Raw genomic sequence first — 13208 nt, forward strand, 5'->3', positions numbered from 1 at the left:
TGGGCTCAGGCACCTGCCTAGTTCAGTAACTTCATATGCAGCTCTCATGCCCAGGCTGAGTCATGCCATTGTCTGTTTATAAACGTGGAGGCTGTTAAATACCCAGTGTGGTGACACAGGATGGGATCAAGAAGCTCCTTAGGTGCCCCACTGGCTTGGAAAGGAACATCCTGTCCCATCTCTTTCCCGTCTGGCATAGTGTAGGGATGGGGGCAGATGACAATGGCATAGCTGCATTTGGAGCTGTGATTTGGAGCCTGGGATCTGGGTACCAGTTCTGAGCAGGTGCGTTCACGACCTCCCACTCCCGTTCCTCTCTAGTTCCTTGGCTTTTTTTTTATTTTTTAAGATTTATTTATTTTTATTTGAAAGTCTGAGTTACACAGAGAGAGAAGGAGAGGCAGAGAGAGAGAGAAAGAGAGGGAGAGAAAGAGAGAGAGGTCTTCCATCCACTGGTTCACTCCCCAGTTGGCCGCAATGGCCAGAGCTTTGCTTACCCGAAGCTGAGAGCCAGGAGCTTCTTCCAGGTCTCCCACGTGGGTGCAGGGGCCCAAGCACTAGGGCCATCTTCTACTGCTTTCCCAGGCCATAGCAGAGAACTGGATAGGAAGTGGAGCAGCCAGGGCTCGAACTGGCACCCATATGGGATGCCGGCATTGCGGGCAGCCACTTTACCCACTATGCCACGGCGCCGGCCCCTCCTTGGCTTCTTGGCAGATTCCCTGTCAAACCTAAGTTGGTATATGGGATGGAAGGCATGTGTTACAGAAACGTAGATTTTGACTCAACATAAGGGCAGGGTGAATTTCTTTAATAGAATTGGGGGCTAGTGTTGTGACGTAGCAGGTAAAGCCTCTGCCTGTAACACCTGCATCCCTCATGGGCATTGGTTGGAATCCCGGCTGCTCCACTTCCAATCCAGCACCCTGCTAATGCGCCTGGGAAAGTAGCAGAAGATGGCCCAAGTCCTTGGGCCCCTGGACCCACGTGGGAGACCCAGAGGAAGCCGCTGGCCTCAGCCTGGCCCAGCTGTGGCCATTGCAGCCATTTGGAGAGTGAACCAGCAGATGGAAGATCTCTGTCTCTGCGTCTCTCCTTCTCTCTCTGTAACTCCATCTTTCAAATAAATAAATAAAATCTTCAAAAAATTTAAAATGTCATTAAAATTATAAAGAATAAGAGTTGGCCAACAAAGGAGCAGTCTGTCCCGTGGAGTGGTCAGTTCTCCCCTGCTGGGCGGGCTCAGCAGCTGCCGGAGAGCCCTCCCCTAGGTGGCTGGGATCACCACAGTCCAACTCTGTTCCAGGGAAGAAGCCGCTCCAGTTCTCTGCTTCCCCATTCCTATCCCATCATCCCTCCCTCTTTTTTCGATGCCACTTTATCTTCAGGAGCCTCCACAGTTCTTGCCTTGTCAGTAGGCGATGCTCTGAACACTGAGGATCCACCTGCTGAACTTGAGTAATGGGTGTAGCAAGCTATTTGTCTGGAGTCTGCTGACCGTTTGGGAATCAACTCCTTCATGTCAGATTTTTTCTGTGCAGTCAGTTCTAGCAAGTGTCGTGTGTGTGTGTGTGTGTGTCTGTCCCTGGCATGCCTGTGCTTGCATATAGGCATGGGGGTTGTAACTGGAGCTGCGCTCACAGTAACAGAAGCACTGTGCTCAGCGGGGTGTGTGAGTGGAGGGGTAGCTGTGGCCTTCGTTACTAGGGAGGACTGGGCCCCCCCCTTATCTCCCGCCTCCCAGTTTCCTCTCCTCCATATCCACCCCTAGCCCCAGGCTCAGTCCTCAAGGTTAATTTCCCTGACAGCAGCTGTGCCTCCATCCTCCTCCTCCGCCCGCCTCCTGCTTGCGCACATGCATGGGCTTTGAGTTATGTGCCTCCTGTTCTAATGAGATAAACAACCCAAGTCTCATGAGGCTCTGCTGCTCCCTCCACAAGTGCAACTCCAGGGCTGAGTGTGTTGGCCCTTTATAAAAGAACCCTGGTGCCTGCCAGCTTAGCAAGCAGGGCAAGGAAGGGGGTTAGGAGTCCCAGGAGAGTTCTTGGGAACATTTGCTTGTTGAGGCAGGGTGGATTCAAAGCAGACATCCAAGGGAGGTCTGCTCCCACCCTCTCGGCTTGAGGACCAAACAGCAGCATAGGTGAGTGGCGTGGGCAGGGTGCAAGGCTCCTCCAGGTCAGCCAACTCGTGACACTTGTCTCATCTTCATGGCTATCAAGTGCTGACCCCCATGGAGGTCCCTGGACGGTGGGTGTTCGTCGTGCCCTGGTCCTACGGGCGAGGACTTGGGCCCAAGAAGGAGTTGGGATGTTTTCCCAGCACTCACGTGCTGTGCCTCTGCACCATGGAGCTTTTCCAACCCACCAGAGAAGGAAGGAAACAAAAGCAGTCCCCTATTCTGGATGTTCAAATTACCCAGCTCCAAGTGGCTCTCCCAGGACCGTGCTCCTGCAGCCCTGCGCAGAGCAGCCTGGAGGTCGCTGACCCACAAGCACAGTGACTCAGGGAGGACATAGGAGCTGGACAAGTGTTGACAGCTTTGAACTTTTGCTGCTTTGACATTTTGAGAGTTCTGGTCTGGACCAGCTCCTTTTTACTCTTCAGCTTTTGGTCAGGTTGGAAAACCCATGAAGTAGCCTGCAGGGCAGGAAGGAAGCCGAAGGCACAGAGCCTACCATGCTGGGGCTGGTGGGTGGGCTTTGGGCACGGTTTTTCTTTTTAGTTTTTATTTATTTGAGAGACAGAGGAAAAGAGAGAGAAACATGCATGCACACGCCCACACACACATACACACACAGAAAGGGAGAGAGAGAGGCTGAGAGAGTGCTCCACGCCTGAAACAACTGGGGTTGAAGCAGGTCTCCCACGTGGGTGGCAGGACTCAGTCACGAGAGTGACCCCTGCCGCCTCCCAGAGCCTGCATTAGCAGGAAGCTGGAGTCAGGAGTTGGAGGCGGGTGTCAAACCCAGTCATTCCAATATGGTAGGCAAGCATCTTAGCCACGAGGCCAGATGCCTGCCCTGGACTGAGTTCTGAGCCCATTTTCTGGAACCGCTCTGAGATATCTTGGACCTGGGTGGATAAGTCTTTTGGAGCCAGGACGAGCCTGGCCACTGATTCTTTGTTTTGTTTTGTTATTTATTTATTTATTTTTTTTGACAGGCAGAGTGGATAGTGAGAGAGACAGAGAGAAAGGTCTTCCTTTTTGCCGTTGGTTCACCCTCCAATGGCCGCTGCGGCCGGCACATCTCGCTGATCCAAAGTCAGGAGCCAGGTGCTTCTCCTGGTCTCCCATGCAGGTGCAGGGCCCAAGGACTTGGGCCATCCTCCACTGCCTTCCTGGGCCATAGCAGAGAGTTGGCCTGGAAGAGGGGCAACCGGGATAGAATCCGGCACCCCATCCGGGACTAGAACCTGGTGTGCCGGCGCCGCAAGGCAGAGGATTAGCCTGTTAAGCCACGGCGCAGGCCCTGATTCTTTGTTTTGTACATTTCCGAGACCAGTTCTGTTCCGGTTGGATTTATTTGGTACAAATTCCTTGCTCTGCCAACTACTGTGTGCTAAACGTTGAGGATCCTGGAGATGAACACGGTTTCTGCCATGCTTGATCTTACAAAAACAGTAGGGGAGACAATCTAGTAGGCAGGCAATTAATTCAGATACCTTGGGGGAAATACAGGGGACCTTGGGATCCTACAGGAAAGGCCATCAAGCCAGGCTTGGTGCATCAGAGAAAACATGCTGGCAGTAGCTCGGCGATGCTCAGACAGCCAGAAGTTCACAGTCAGATGTTGCCAAACCTATAAAGTTCTTTAAAAATTAGTTTCCCAATTCCCCCACCTGTCTACATTTAGATCAGGCAGGGCTGGCCTGGATTTAGGGCTCTGGTGTTTTTGAAAAGTTCTCCAGGTGGTTTTAGTTTCAGTCTAGGTTGAGAATCACTAACCCAAGATGAGTGAGGATTAACAAGACCAGTTCTGGAATGTGGAGTGGGTTGGCCCCTATGTTTGGCCTTCTCTGGGATCCTGGGGAACACCACCCCTGGAGGTAGGGTGAGCGTCTGGAAGGGCCCTGGAATCAGTGCAGTGTGACAGGATCAGAGATGACCCTGTCCCAGAGTGAGCCATACCAGCAACACTGCACTCTTGCTAGTGATGCCTTCCCTCCAAGAGCGGTCTCAATGGGATCTCCCGTGGGTGGGATCACGCAGTCTGGCTTTATCTGATCCACTTGGTTTTCTGTGAATCAGCTCCAGTCTGATCCTCAGAGGCACAGGCTCGTCCTCCTGTGCAGCAGCCCATGAAACAGGCACACTCTAGGCTTTAACCTCCATGGTTTCCCAGACTCCAAGGGGGTAGGGATCCGAACCTCCAACTTGTCCACCGTCTCCCGACCTGGGGAAGCAGCTGTGTGATCCAAACTATGTCAGCCCATAAGGAGAGCAGGACATTTTGGTTTCTTTACTATGGATACATAGTGACGACACATGTTTAGATGTTCTCTATGAAGACAAAACAGGAAGTCAGTTTCCCCTCTTAACTTGTCAGGGCCCTGGAATGGAAGACAGAGGATGGGAACAGGGCCCTGGCACTTTCTGAGTTCCAGGGTCCTAGTGTGGGTGCTGACACTCTCTTGGGAGGCCACCTGCATCTGACAGCTGTCACAGGCCACATCCGTCTACGGGTCACAGAGTTGTGGCTTCCAAGGGGAGCTTGAACCTGTTCCTTGGTTCAGCAAATTCTCTGGTTTTTCTATGTGTTGGGCACAGGTCTGGTTCCGGGGATTCTCAGGAGGACCAGACAAGTCCCTGTTCTCACTGGGCTTTTCTGTCTACCAGAGCTTGGTTGGTGGCTCGCTGGCTTCTTGTAGGGGACATCAGAGAGTCTTTTCAGACTGTGAGTCACCTTGTGGACAAGTACCATCCTTGTCTCCCCTGGGCCCTGCCCTTACCTCTGGGGACGACTGTGGTCTTGGGTGGTGAGTCTGTATCCCTCTCTGGCCTCTGGCTGCCCCACTGTGTGCCACAGGAGCCACAGGAGTGTTGTCTGAGGAGCAAGAAGGCTCCTCCTGGGTACTTTGCATGACAATGATGTGATGCTGGTGGTGCCAAAAGCCAGAGAGAGGGAGACTGTCACTGGGAGACAGTGTGGTACCTGAGCCCAGCCTGTGGATTGTGTACGGCTGAGGCAGGTGGGCAGAGATGTGCAGGTGTGCAGGCCCGGGCAGGTGGCAGGGTTGTACACAGAACGTGGTAGGGTTGGCTTAGGTGGGCTTCTGTGAGCAGCCAGCAGCTAACAACCGGTACAGGAAGCCCCTGTAAGTAGATGTGGCTCTTTTGAGCCTGGAACCTTGAAATGTTTCTCAATCCAGGCAATCCCAGTAAACCCACTGGCTCCTCTGTTCCACTGTGAAGGGAGCCTGCTTAGCAGGAGGGACAGTGGCTTGGAAACGCTGTGCGGAGGGGTCTCTGCAAAGGTTTCTCTTGGGGACTCAAGGTCCCTGTGCTTTGTTCCTTAGGCTAGGACCTCACAGCTGGTCTTGGTAGAGGTGCTGGGTGTTTCTGCAGTGGGCTTCCTGAACAGCACCGTGGAGCAGACAGAGTCAAGGTCCTGGGGCCAAATGGCATAAGTTCCACCTCGGCTCTGCTTTCAGCCAGCTGTGTGACCTTGACATATCACTTCACCTCTCTTCTGCTCTCTGTGAGTGACTGATCTAGTCAAAGGCCCCCTTCCAGTCTGGGGCCTTTAATCTTTCCATTGTCTCTATCCACAGGCCTCGCCCCAGGCCAGCTGTACACATACCCTGCCCGCTGCTGGCGCAAGAAGAGACGATTGCACCCACCTGAAGACCCAAAGCTTCGGCTGCTAGAAATAAAACCTGGTGAGTTCCCACTGGGGAGAGGCGGGGTAGGGGCGGTGGGGAGAGGGGCTGGCTGGGCCCACGACGAGGTGCATGGAGCTGACTTTTCCAGGAGAGTCAACGTGCATGGTGCTCAGAGGTGAGTCGCTGTGCTTGCTTGTGGGTGTAAACAAGTCCACCTGTCTCCCTGAGCTGCTGTCCCCTCTGAGTGTCTGGTGCCTTCTCCTCTGTCTGCTCTTTTGCCACCTGACGGGAGCAAAGCAAGCAGCAGCAGGAGCACCAGGCTCAGGGTGGCTTACCTTCCCAGCAGAACCCAAGGAGCTGCTGCGCTTGGGGGTTGTGTCGTGCCTTCCCTGTGGCTTCAAGCAGACCTGCCGTGTCCCAGGTTGTATGTTTCTGAGCCTGGGCCGCGGACCTTGGCTCTCCTTGCCACACTGTGTATAAAGTTGCGGAGGATCTCACATGGAGGAAGGCCAGTTTGCTAAACATAGAACTCACCTTGGGCATAGGGAAGAGTTCAGGTCCACGATTTACTTCCAGGTCATGAGGTTTGCTTTGCGGCCATGCAGAAGCAATTGGTTGCTTTCTCTTCACTACTGATCTGCAGGGCTCTACTACAAGGCCATGGAAAATGTGTATTATGAAAAAAATGTGTGGATTTTAAACATTTTTGCACCAAGGCAACTATCCTTTATTTTATTATTGCTGTTATTATTTCTATTAATTTTTGAATTTATTTTGAGCAAGAGAGAGAAATATCTTCCATCTGCTAGTTCACTTCTCAAGTTCCCACCATGTCTGGGGGTGGGCAGAGGCTGTAGCTGGGAGCTGGGAACTCATTCCAGGTCTCCCATGTGGATGGCAGGAATCCAGTTATTTGACTCATAACTGCTACCTCCTAGCATCTGGGTAGCAGGCATCTGGAGGCAGGAGCCAGAGCTGGGCATCAAACCCAGGCAATCCGACGTGGGGCACAGGTGTCCTAACCACTAAGCCAAATGCCACTCCCTACACTCACCTTTTAACTCCATTTTACTACAGACTTTTTGAAGTACCCTTGTATTATCACACTTCTAACTACGTGGCCATCTTCAGAACAGTGTCTGGGTTATAGCAAGGCCAAGTGCTAACCTGAGTCTTTGGCTTTAAGGGAACCTCTGTTTTGGGGGGGCTGGGGCGAGACTCAGGGTGATGGGAGCAGTGCAGTCCAGTGGTGCACATACAGAGCTGACAGTTTCCTGCTGTCACTGAGGCATTGCAGATGGCAGTGGCTGCTGTCTGGCAGTCCCTTTTCTCCTCCCTTCCCATGCTGACCTCTGACCTCACTGTTACCTCTGACCCCTGAAGTGGCAGTCCCCTCACTCCTTCCTTCCCACACCTGAGGCTGTGTTTGCTTTGCAAAATCTCTACCCACCGGTGGTCCCTGGGGATGTTTCCACTCACAGGTCACAGTTAAGGTAGATTTGATTGTTGGCTTCAACCCTGATTTCACTGGCATGGCAGTTTAAGGTGGTGGTGGGGTGGGGTGGGGCTAGATTCTTCCGTGTGCTCGATGCAAGGTCTCAGATGTGCTTACACAACTTATGGATCCTCACAAATACTCCAGAGTGATGACTGGGGTTGTCCTGCCCTCCCACCCCCTAGAGTGACAGGATCCAGGAGAAATACAAGTATAATGCGAGCCACATGCGTCATTTTGCATTCTCTAGTGGCCACATTAAAAAAAGGAAGAAGGAACAGGGGAAATGAATTTTAATAGTGTATTCTGTTTAACCCAACATATCAAGAATGTTATTATTCCAACGTGTCATCGACATAAAAATTATGAGTGGGGACTTTTGTATTCTTTTCTCTTAGTGTTTTTGAATTCCAGTGTGTATTTTATACTTCCCCACATTTCATTTTGCACTGGCTGCATTTCAAGTGCTCAAGAGCCACATGTGGCTGGTGGTACCCTATGGTCAGTGTGATTCTAGACCCACACTAGTGTGTGGTCCTGACCCACTGCAGCAGCCTCACCGTGGGCCTCACCCCAGGCTCGTGGAGTCAGACTCTGCATCTCACCGGGACCCCCAGGAGCTTCCCCCAGAATGCGCACTGTAGTGTGAGACGCGTTAGTCTTGAACTCCTACCTGCAGCTGGGCCACATCTGTGTTTCTTTAGCACGCATAAATAATTGTTGACAGGAATGGGTCCTTTTGGGGGTCAGGACTCCCTCCTTCCTTTCCTAGCTCTGTTATCCGTCCTGATCTAGTGGATGTGGCATGGGTGAGTGATAAAGTGACCCTGGTTTAACTCTCACCTGAGCCACTTTCATTCTGCCCCCTTCAGATCACTGGGTGCATGCTGTAGTGATGACCCAGCACCTGCCCGGTGGCTTCTGTGGGCTGAAGGAGGCTGTGACACAGGCGTCCACCCCTCTCTGGCTCTGATCTCTGGGTGTATTTCCCCATCTGTAATATAAGCACGGTGGCTCCTCTGCAGCTACACTTGCAGGTCCATTATGAGGGTCAAGCAAGCCCTTTAGATTAAAAAAAGAAGAAGAAGAAGATAGAAAAAAAACCCAAGTCAGATCTAATTTTTTAAAAAGATTTATATATTTATTTATTTGAAAGGCAGAGTTGACACACACACATACATACGCACACACACAGATCTTCTATCCACTGGTTCACTGCAATGTCAGGATCTAGGCCAAGCCAAAGCCAGGGGCCCAGAATTCCATCCAGGTCGCCTACATGGGTGGCAGGGGCCCAAGGACCTGGGCCATCTTGTGCTGCCTTCCCAGGCACATTAGCAGGGAGCTGAATTGGAAGTGGGGCAGCCGGGATGCCAGCGTTGTGGTTAGTCTATTCATGTGCCAGGAATCATGTCTATATAATTTTATCCTCTTCCTGCTCTTCTTTTTTTTTTCCCTTTGGTTTGTCTCTTTAAAAAAAAAAATCTCATTAACATAAACTCTACGTATTTATGGGCCTCAAGGAGACTTTGCCATATATGTATATAGTGCACACTGATCAAAGCAGAATAATCAACACGTGCCGCTCATCCTCCTTCTTAACACAGCACGGTCACTGTGCATTTTGCTCTTTCTACTTTAAAATGAACCTTGGATGTTGGGTGTATCAGTAAATAGTGTCCTTATTTCTTTTTTATTATTACATAATATTGCATTGTGTGACTGTACTGCAATTTGTTTCACCAGGCTGTTCCAAACTTTTGTTTCTAATTCTTTCCAGCTCAACCAGTGATGTGATAAATATTTTGCACGTATATGAGGACATCTTATATGTAATTTGTCAATGTAAAGAATTTTAAAAATATTTATTTGAGGGGGAGGGGGAAAGAGTGAAAAATTCCCTTCCACAGGTTCACTCCCAGATGCTCATTACTGGGCCTGAGGCTGCAGCTGGGAGCTGGACAGAAAATCCAGGTGTCGCATGAGGGTGGCAGGGTCCCATCCCTCGAGCCTTCGCTGCTGCCTCTCAGGGTCTGCCCTGGCAGGAAGCGGGAGTCGGGAGCCACAGGTGGGAATCGAACCCAGGCACTCCAGTGTGGGACATAGGCGTCTTTTTTTTTTTTTTTAATAAAGATTTATTTATTTGAAAGCCAGAATTACAGAGAGGCAGAGAGAGAGAAGTCTTTCATTCACTTGTTCACTCCCCAAATGGCTGCAATGGCTGGAGCTGTGCCAATCCAAAGCCAGGAGCCAGGAGCTTCTTCCAGGTCTCCCACATGGGTGCAGGGGCCCAAGCACTTGGGCCATCTTCTACTGCTTTCCCAGGCCATAGCAGAGAGCTGGATCAGAAAAGGAGCAGCTGGGGCACGAACTGGTGCCCATATGAGATGTCGACACTCCAGGTGGTAGCTTTACCCACTATGCCACAGCGCCTGGCCCAGGACATGGGCTAAATGCTTTCCCTCCTGCTTTTGAAATTAATTTGAGAATTAATTTGGGAAGAGGCATTTATATATATATATATAAACACTTGCTGTTAATTTTAAACTATTAGTCTTAATTCTTAACATTTACATAAAAAGTCTTCATTAAGAACACTAAGTATATCACACTAATTGGGTCTTCTTTCACCGAAACACAGGCATTTAGCACTATAAATTACCTTAGATAACAGTAACTCTAATTCTGTATTATAGTGGGATGCAGGTAGGTTAAGAAACGTGTTCAGGATCATACAGCAATTTCCGTGGCTCCAGCAGAGAATCTAGATGGCGTGATCTCCTTGTTGAGGATTTCTCTGCTTCCCTATGTTGCTGATAGGTATACTAACTTGAGGGAACTTTGCACGGCGCAGGTGTTTCAGCAGTTAAGACACTGCTTGGGACACCCACATCCCACGTGTGAGGGCCTGGTTTCAGGGCCTGGCTCTGCTTCTCATTCACCTTCTTGCAAATGTGCACTCTGGGAAGGCAGTAGGTGATGACTCTCACCGACGTGGGAGACCCAGAGTGAGTTCTGGGCTCCTGGCTTCAACCTGACCCAGCCTTGAGTGTTGTAGAAATTTAGGGGATGAACCAGCAGATAGAAGGTTTTTCTCTCTCTCTCTCTCTCTCTGTTCCTTTCAAATAAGAAAAACAAATTTTTTAGATGAGAAATTTTAACAAGGGTTTTCTGTTACAGATTGATTTTACGTTTATAGGCCGGCGCCGTGGCTCAATAGGCTAATCCTCCGCCTTGCGGCGCTGGCACATCGGGTTCTAGTCCCAGTCAGGGCACCGGATTCTGTCCCAGTTGCTCCTCTTCCAGGCCAGCTCTCTGCTGTGGCCCGGGAGTGCAGAGGAGGATGGCCCAAGTGCTTGGGCCCTGCACCCCATGGGAGACCAGAAGAAGCACCTGGCTCCTGCCATCGGATCAGCGCAGTGCGCCGGCTGCAGCAAGCCGGCCTCGGCGGCCATTGGAGGGTGAACTAACGGCAAAAGGAAAACCTTTCTCTCTGTCTCTCTCTCTCACTGTCCACTCTGCCTGTCAAAAAAAAATTTACGTTTATAAAATTGATGTGTATTAATTAAAATATAACAAGAGATAATTAAGATTCCTGCAGTCATAAATGTTAGAAGCTCAAATACAACTAGTCTAAGGGAAGAAAGGGAAGTCGGCTCATGAAAGAGTAAATCCCAAGGTTCACCTGGCTTCAGGCACAGCTGCATCTAGGCGCTCAAACATTTAATGGTATGGGCTGCATTTCTCTTCACTGGACACTCTTCTCCTCGGGGGGCAGCCAAGGTGTCTGCCAGCAGCTGCAGACTCAGCAGGTCCTGTGCCCGGCAGAAAGGCTGTCCCCTTCTACAGCTGTGCCAGAGACATCCCGGGAAGGACGGCCTTGCTGGCTGGGTTTATGTCACTACCCTAGCCAGTGCCACTCAGGGCATGGAACACTGAGTAGTGATCATCGCCACAGCCAGTGTCTGGACAGCACCTGTGGCTTACAAAGCTCTTTACAGAGAATGTTCACTCCTATCACTTCCTTGATCCTTACCATAGCCTCGGGGGCTAGAGCGGGCAGGAAGGGGTAAAAGGGGCAAGAGACAAGTTTCGGGGTGGGCGTTATGGTGCAGCTATTGCGATGCTTCTGGGACACCCACCTTCCACGTGGGAGTGCTGGTTCTAGTCCCTGCTGCTCCACTTCCAGTCTAGCTCCCTGCTGATGCGCCTGGGAAAGCAACAGAAGATGGTCCAAGTACATAGATTCCTGCCACCCGCGTGGGGGACTGGGACGGAGTTCCTGGCTCCAGGCTTTGGCCTGGCCCAGCCTCAGCTGTTGTGGCCATTTGGGGAGTGAACTCCTCCCCTTTTGCTTTTCAAATAAACCTTAAAAAAAAAAAAAAAAAAAAAAAAGCACAGTGTATAGAGAGGGACCCAGTCTGTGGGCTGAGCTCTTCACCTGTCAGGGAACTTCCCACCACTGGTGGGACTGATTCAAGAAGTGTTTTGTGAATGTTTTAAAATTATTATACCAAACAGTCGTGTTTATTGCTCTTTGCTGTCAATATTTCTATCCACCATGGCCTGTTTTGTGAGTGTTTGGTCCTTCTGGCTTTGTACCAGTTCTGGGCTCCTGGCTTCAAATGACCTTGACTTTGTACCCCTGGCCTCCCAGCCAGGGTGCACCCTGCCTGTGGCTGAGCTTGGAGCAGCTGGGTTCATAGATGGCTCTGGACCTGCCCCATCCTTGGGCCTTTTCAGAGACATGGGCGGGGACAAGAGGAACCTTAGAGCTGCTGATTTGCTGTGGCCACATCCCCACCTGCACAGCGTGCCTGCATCTGGGATGCTTTGAAAGGTTTCCCCAGCCCCTGCCCCAGGCACGAGGCAGAAGTGGCTGTACTAGGTTTTGGGGTGGGGGGGGGGTAGGGCAAAAGCCGCCCAGCTCTTTTCTGAGGACAAGTGCCAGCCTTTGTGGGGATGGTCACGTAAGTGCAGCCGGATCTGTGAGTGGGCAAAGTCGGGCCCACCAAAGGCAGGCTCGTTCCTGTAACACCAGCATCTGGGAAACAACGAACAGCCCAGGCCTGAAGAAATAACTTTGAAGTGACAGAGCTCCTTGTCAGGTGAACTCATTCTCCTCTTGGGGTAATCACACCTAGTACCAAGCTTGCTAACAAGCAGGGCCCCAGGAGCCTTTGACCAAATGTCTGTCATTTCTAGATCCAGTGTGTTGAGTCAGGCCCACAGGGCCCAGGCCTGGCTCTCAGAGAACAGGCACGTGTGTACCTGCCACCACAGGTGTCAGGATGCTGTGGCCACGCCTGGACTCAGGGATAAGGAGCCCCAGCCTGGTGCCTTGAAGCAGTCAGGAGCCGCTGAGAGAGCACAAAACAGCACAGCCCAAGGAGTGTAGGCTTCCCCCGGGGGAGCGTGAGCTTGCATTCCCGTGTTCCCCCAAGCCGAAGTGTCAGAATTGCTGAGCCTCCAGGAGCCCACCCTTGGCCTGCCTTTGTGCTGTGGTAGTAGGCAGCGCCCCCTCTGGGTGGGCATTTGTCATGCAATGCCCCCTTCTGGCGGGTTGGCAGAGCCAGGCTGTGTCTCAGTGTCTCTTCTGTGCCCTTGCCCGGGTCCTCGTGCAGGCACCACCTGCGCACGTCTCGGTGGCTCTGCCCTCATGTGCAGAGAGGGCCTCCCTGTCTCAGGGGTGCCCTCCCTGAGGGCAGGGGCTGCTTGGACAGTAGCTGTACATGTTTCTGCATTCCATTTGATGTGGGTTCAAGGAGGGCATGGTTGTTTTGGTCAACACTTTGGAGTGTGACAAGGGTAGAGCCACTGTCCAGAGTCCCTGGACGTCTTGCTGTACAATCCTTGTAGATGGGGGCAGGGATCAGATGGGTGGACT

At 51.5% G+C, this 13208-nt stretch overlaps 1 protein-coding gene across 2 annotated transcripts in view; it reads left to right on the top strand.

Annotated features, from left to right (window-relative positions):
• The window catches only part of LOC133751222 (zinc finger protein DPF3-like), a 239582-nt gene that overhangs the window by 144959 nt on the left and 81415 nt on the right, over positions 1-13208 (top strand). For both annotated transcript variants that reach the window (XM_062181111.1, XM_062181112.1), the window contains exon 3: positions 5776-5883. In XM_062181111.1, coding sequence (XP_062037095.1) covers positions 5776-5883 — 108 coding nt within the window. The remainder of the gene's footprint in view (positions 1-5775; positions 5884-13208) is intronic.

Source organism: Lepus europaeus, chromosome 22 (genome assembly GCF_033115175.1).
Source record: "Lepus europaeus isolate LE1 chromosome 22, mLepTim1.pri, whole genome shotgun sequence".
In the NCBI taxonomy this organism is placed as follows: domain Eukaryota; kingdom Metazoa; phylum Chordata; class Mammalia; order Lagomorpha; family Leporidae; genus Lepus; species Lepus europaeus.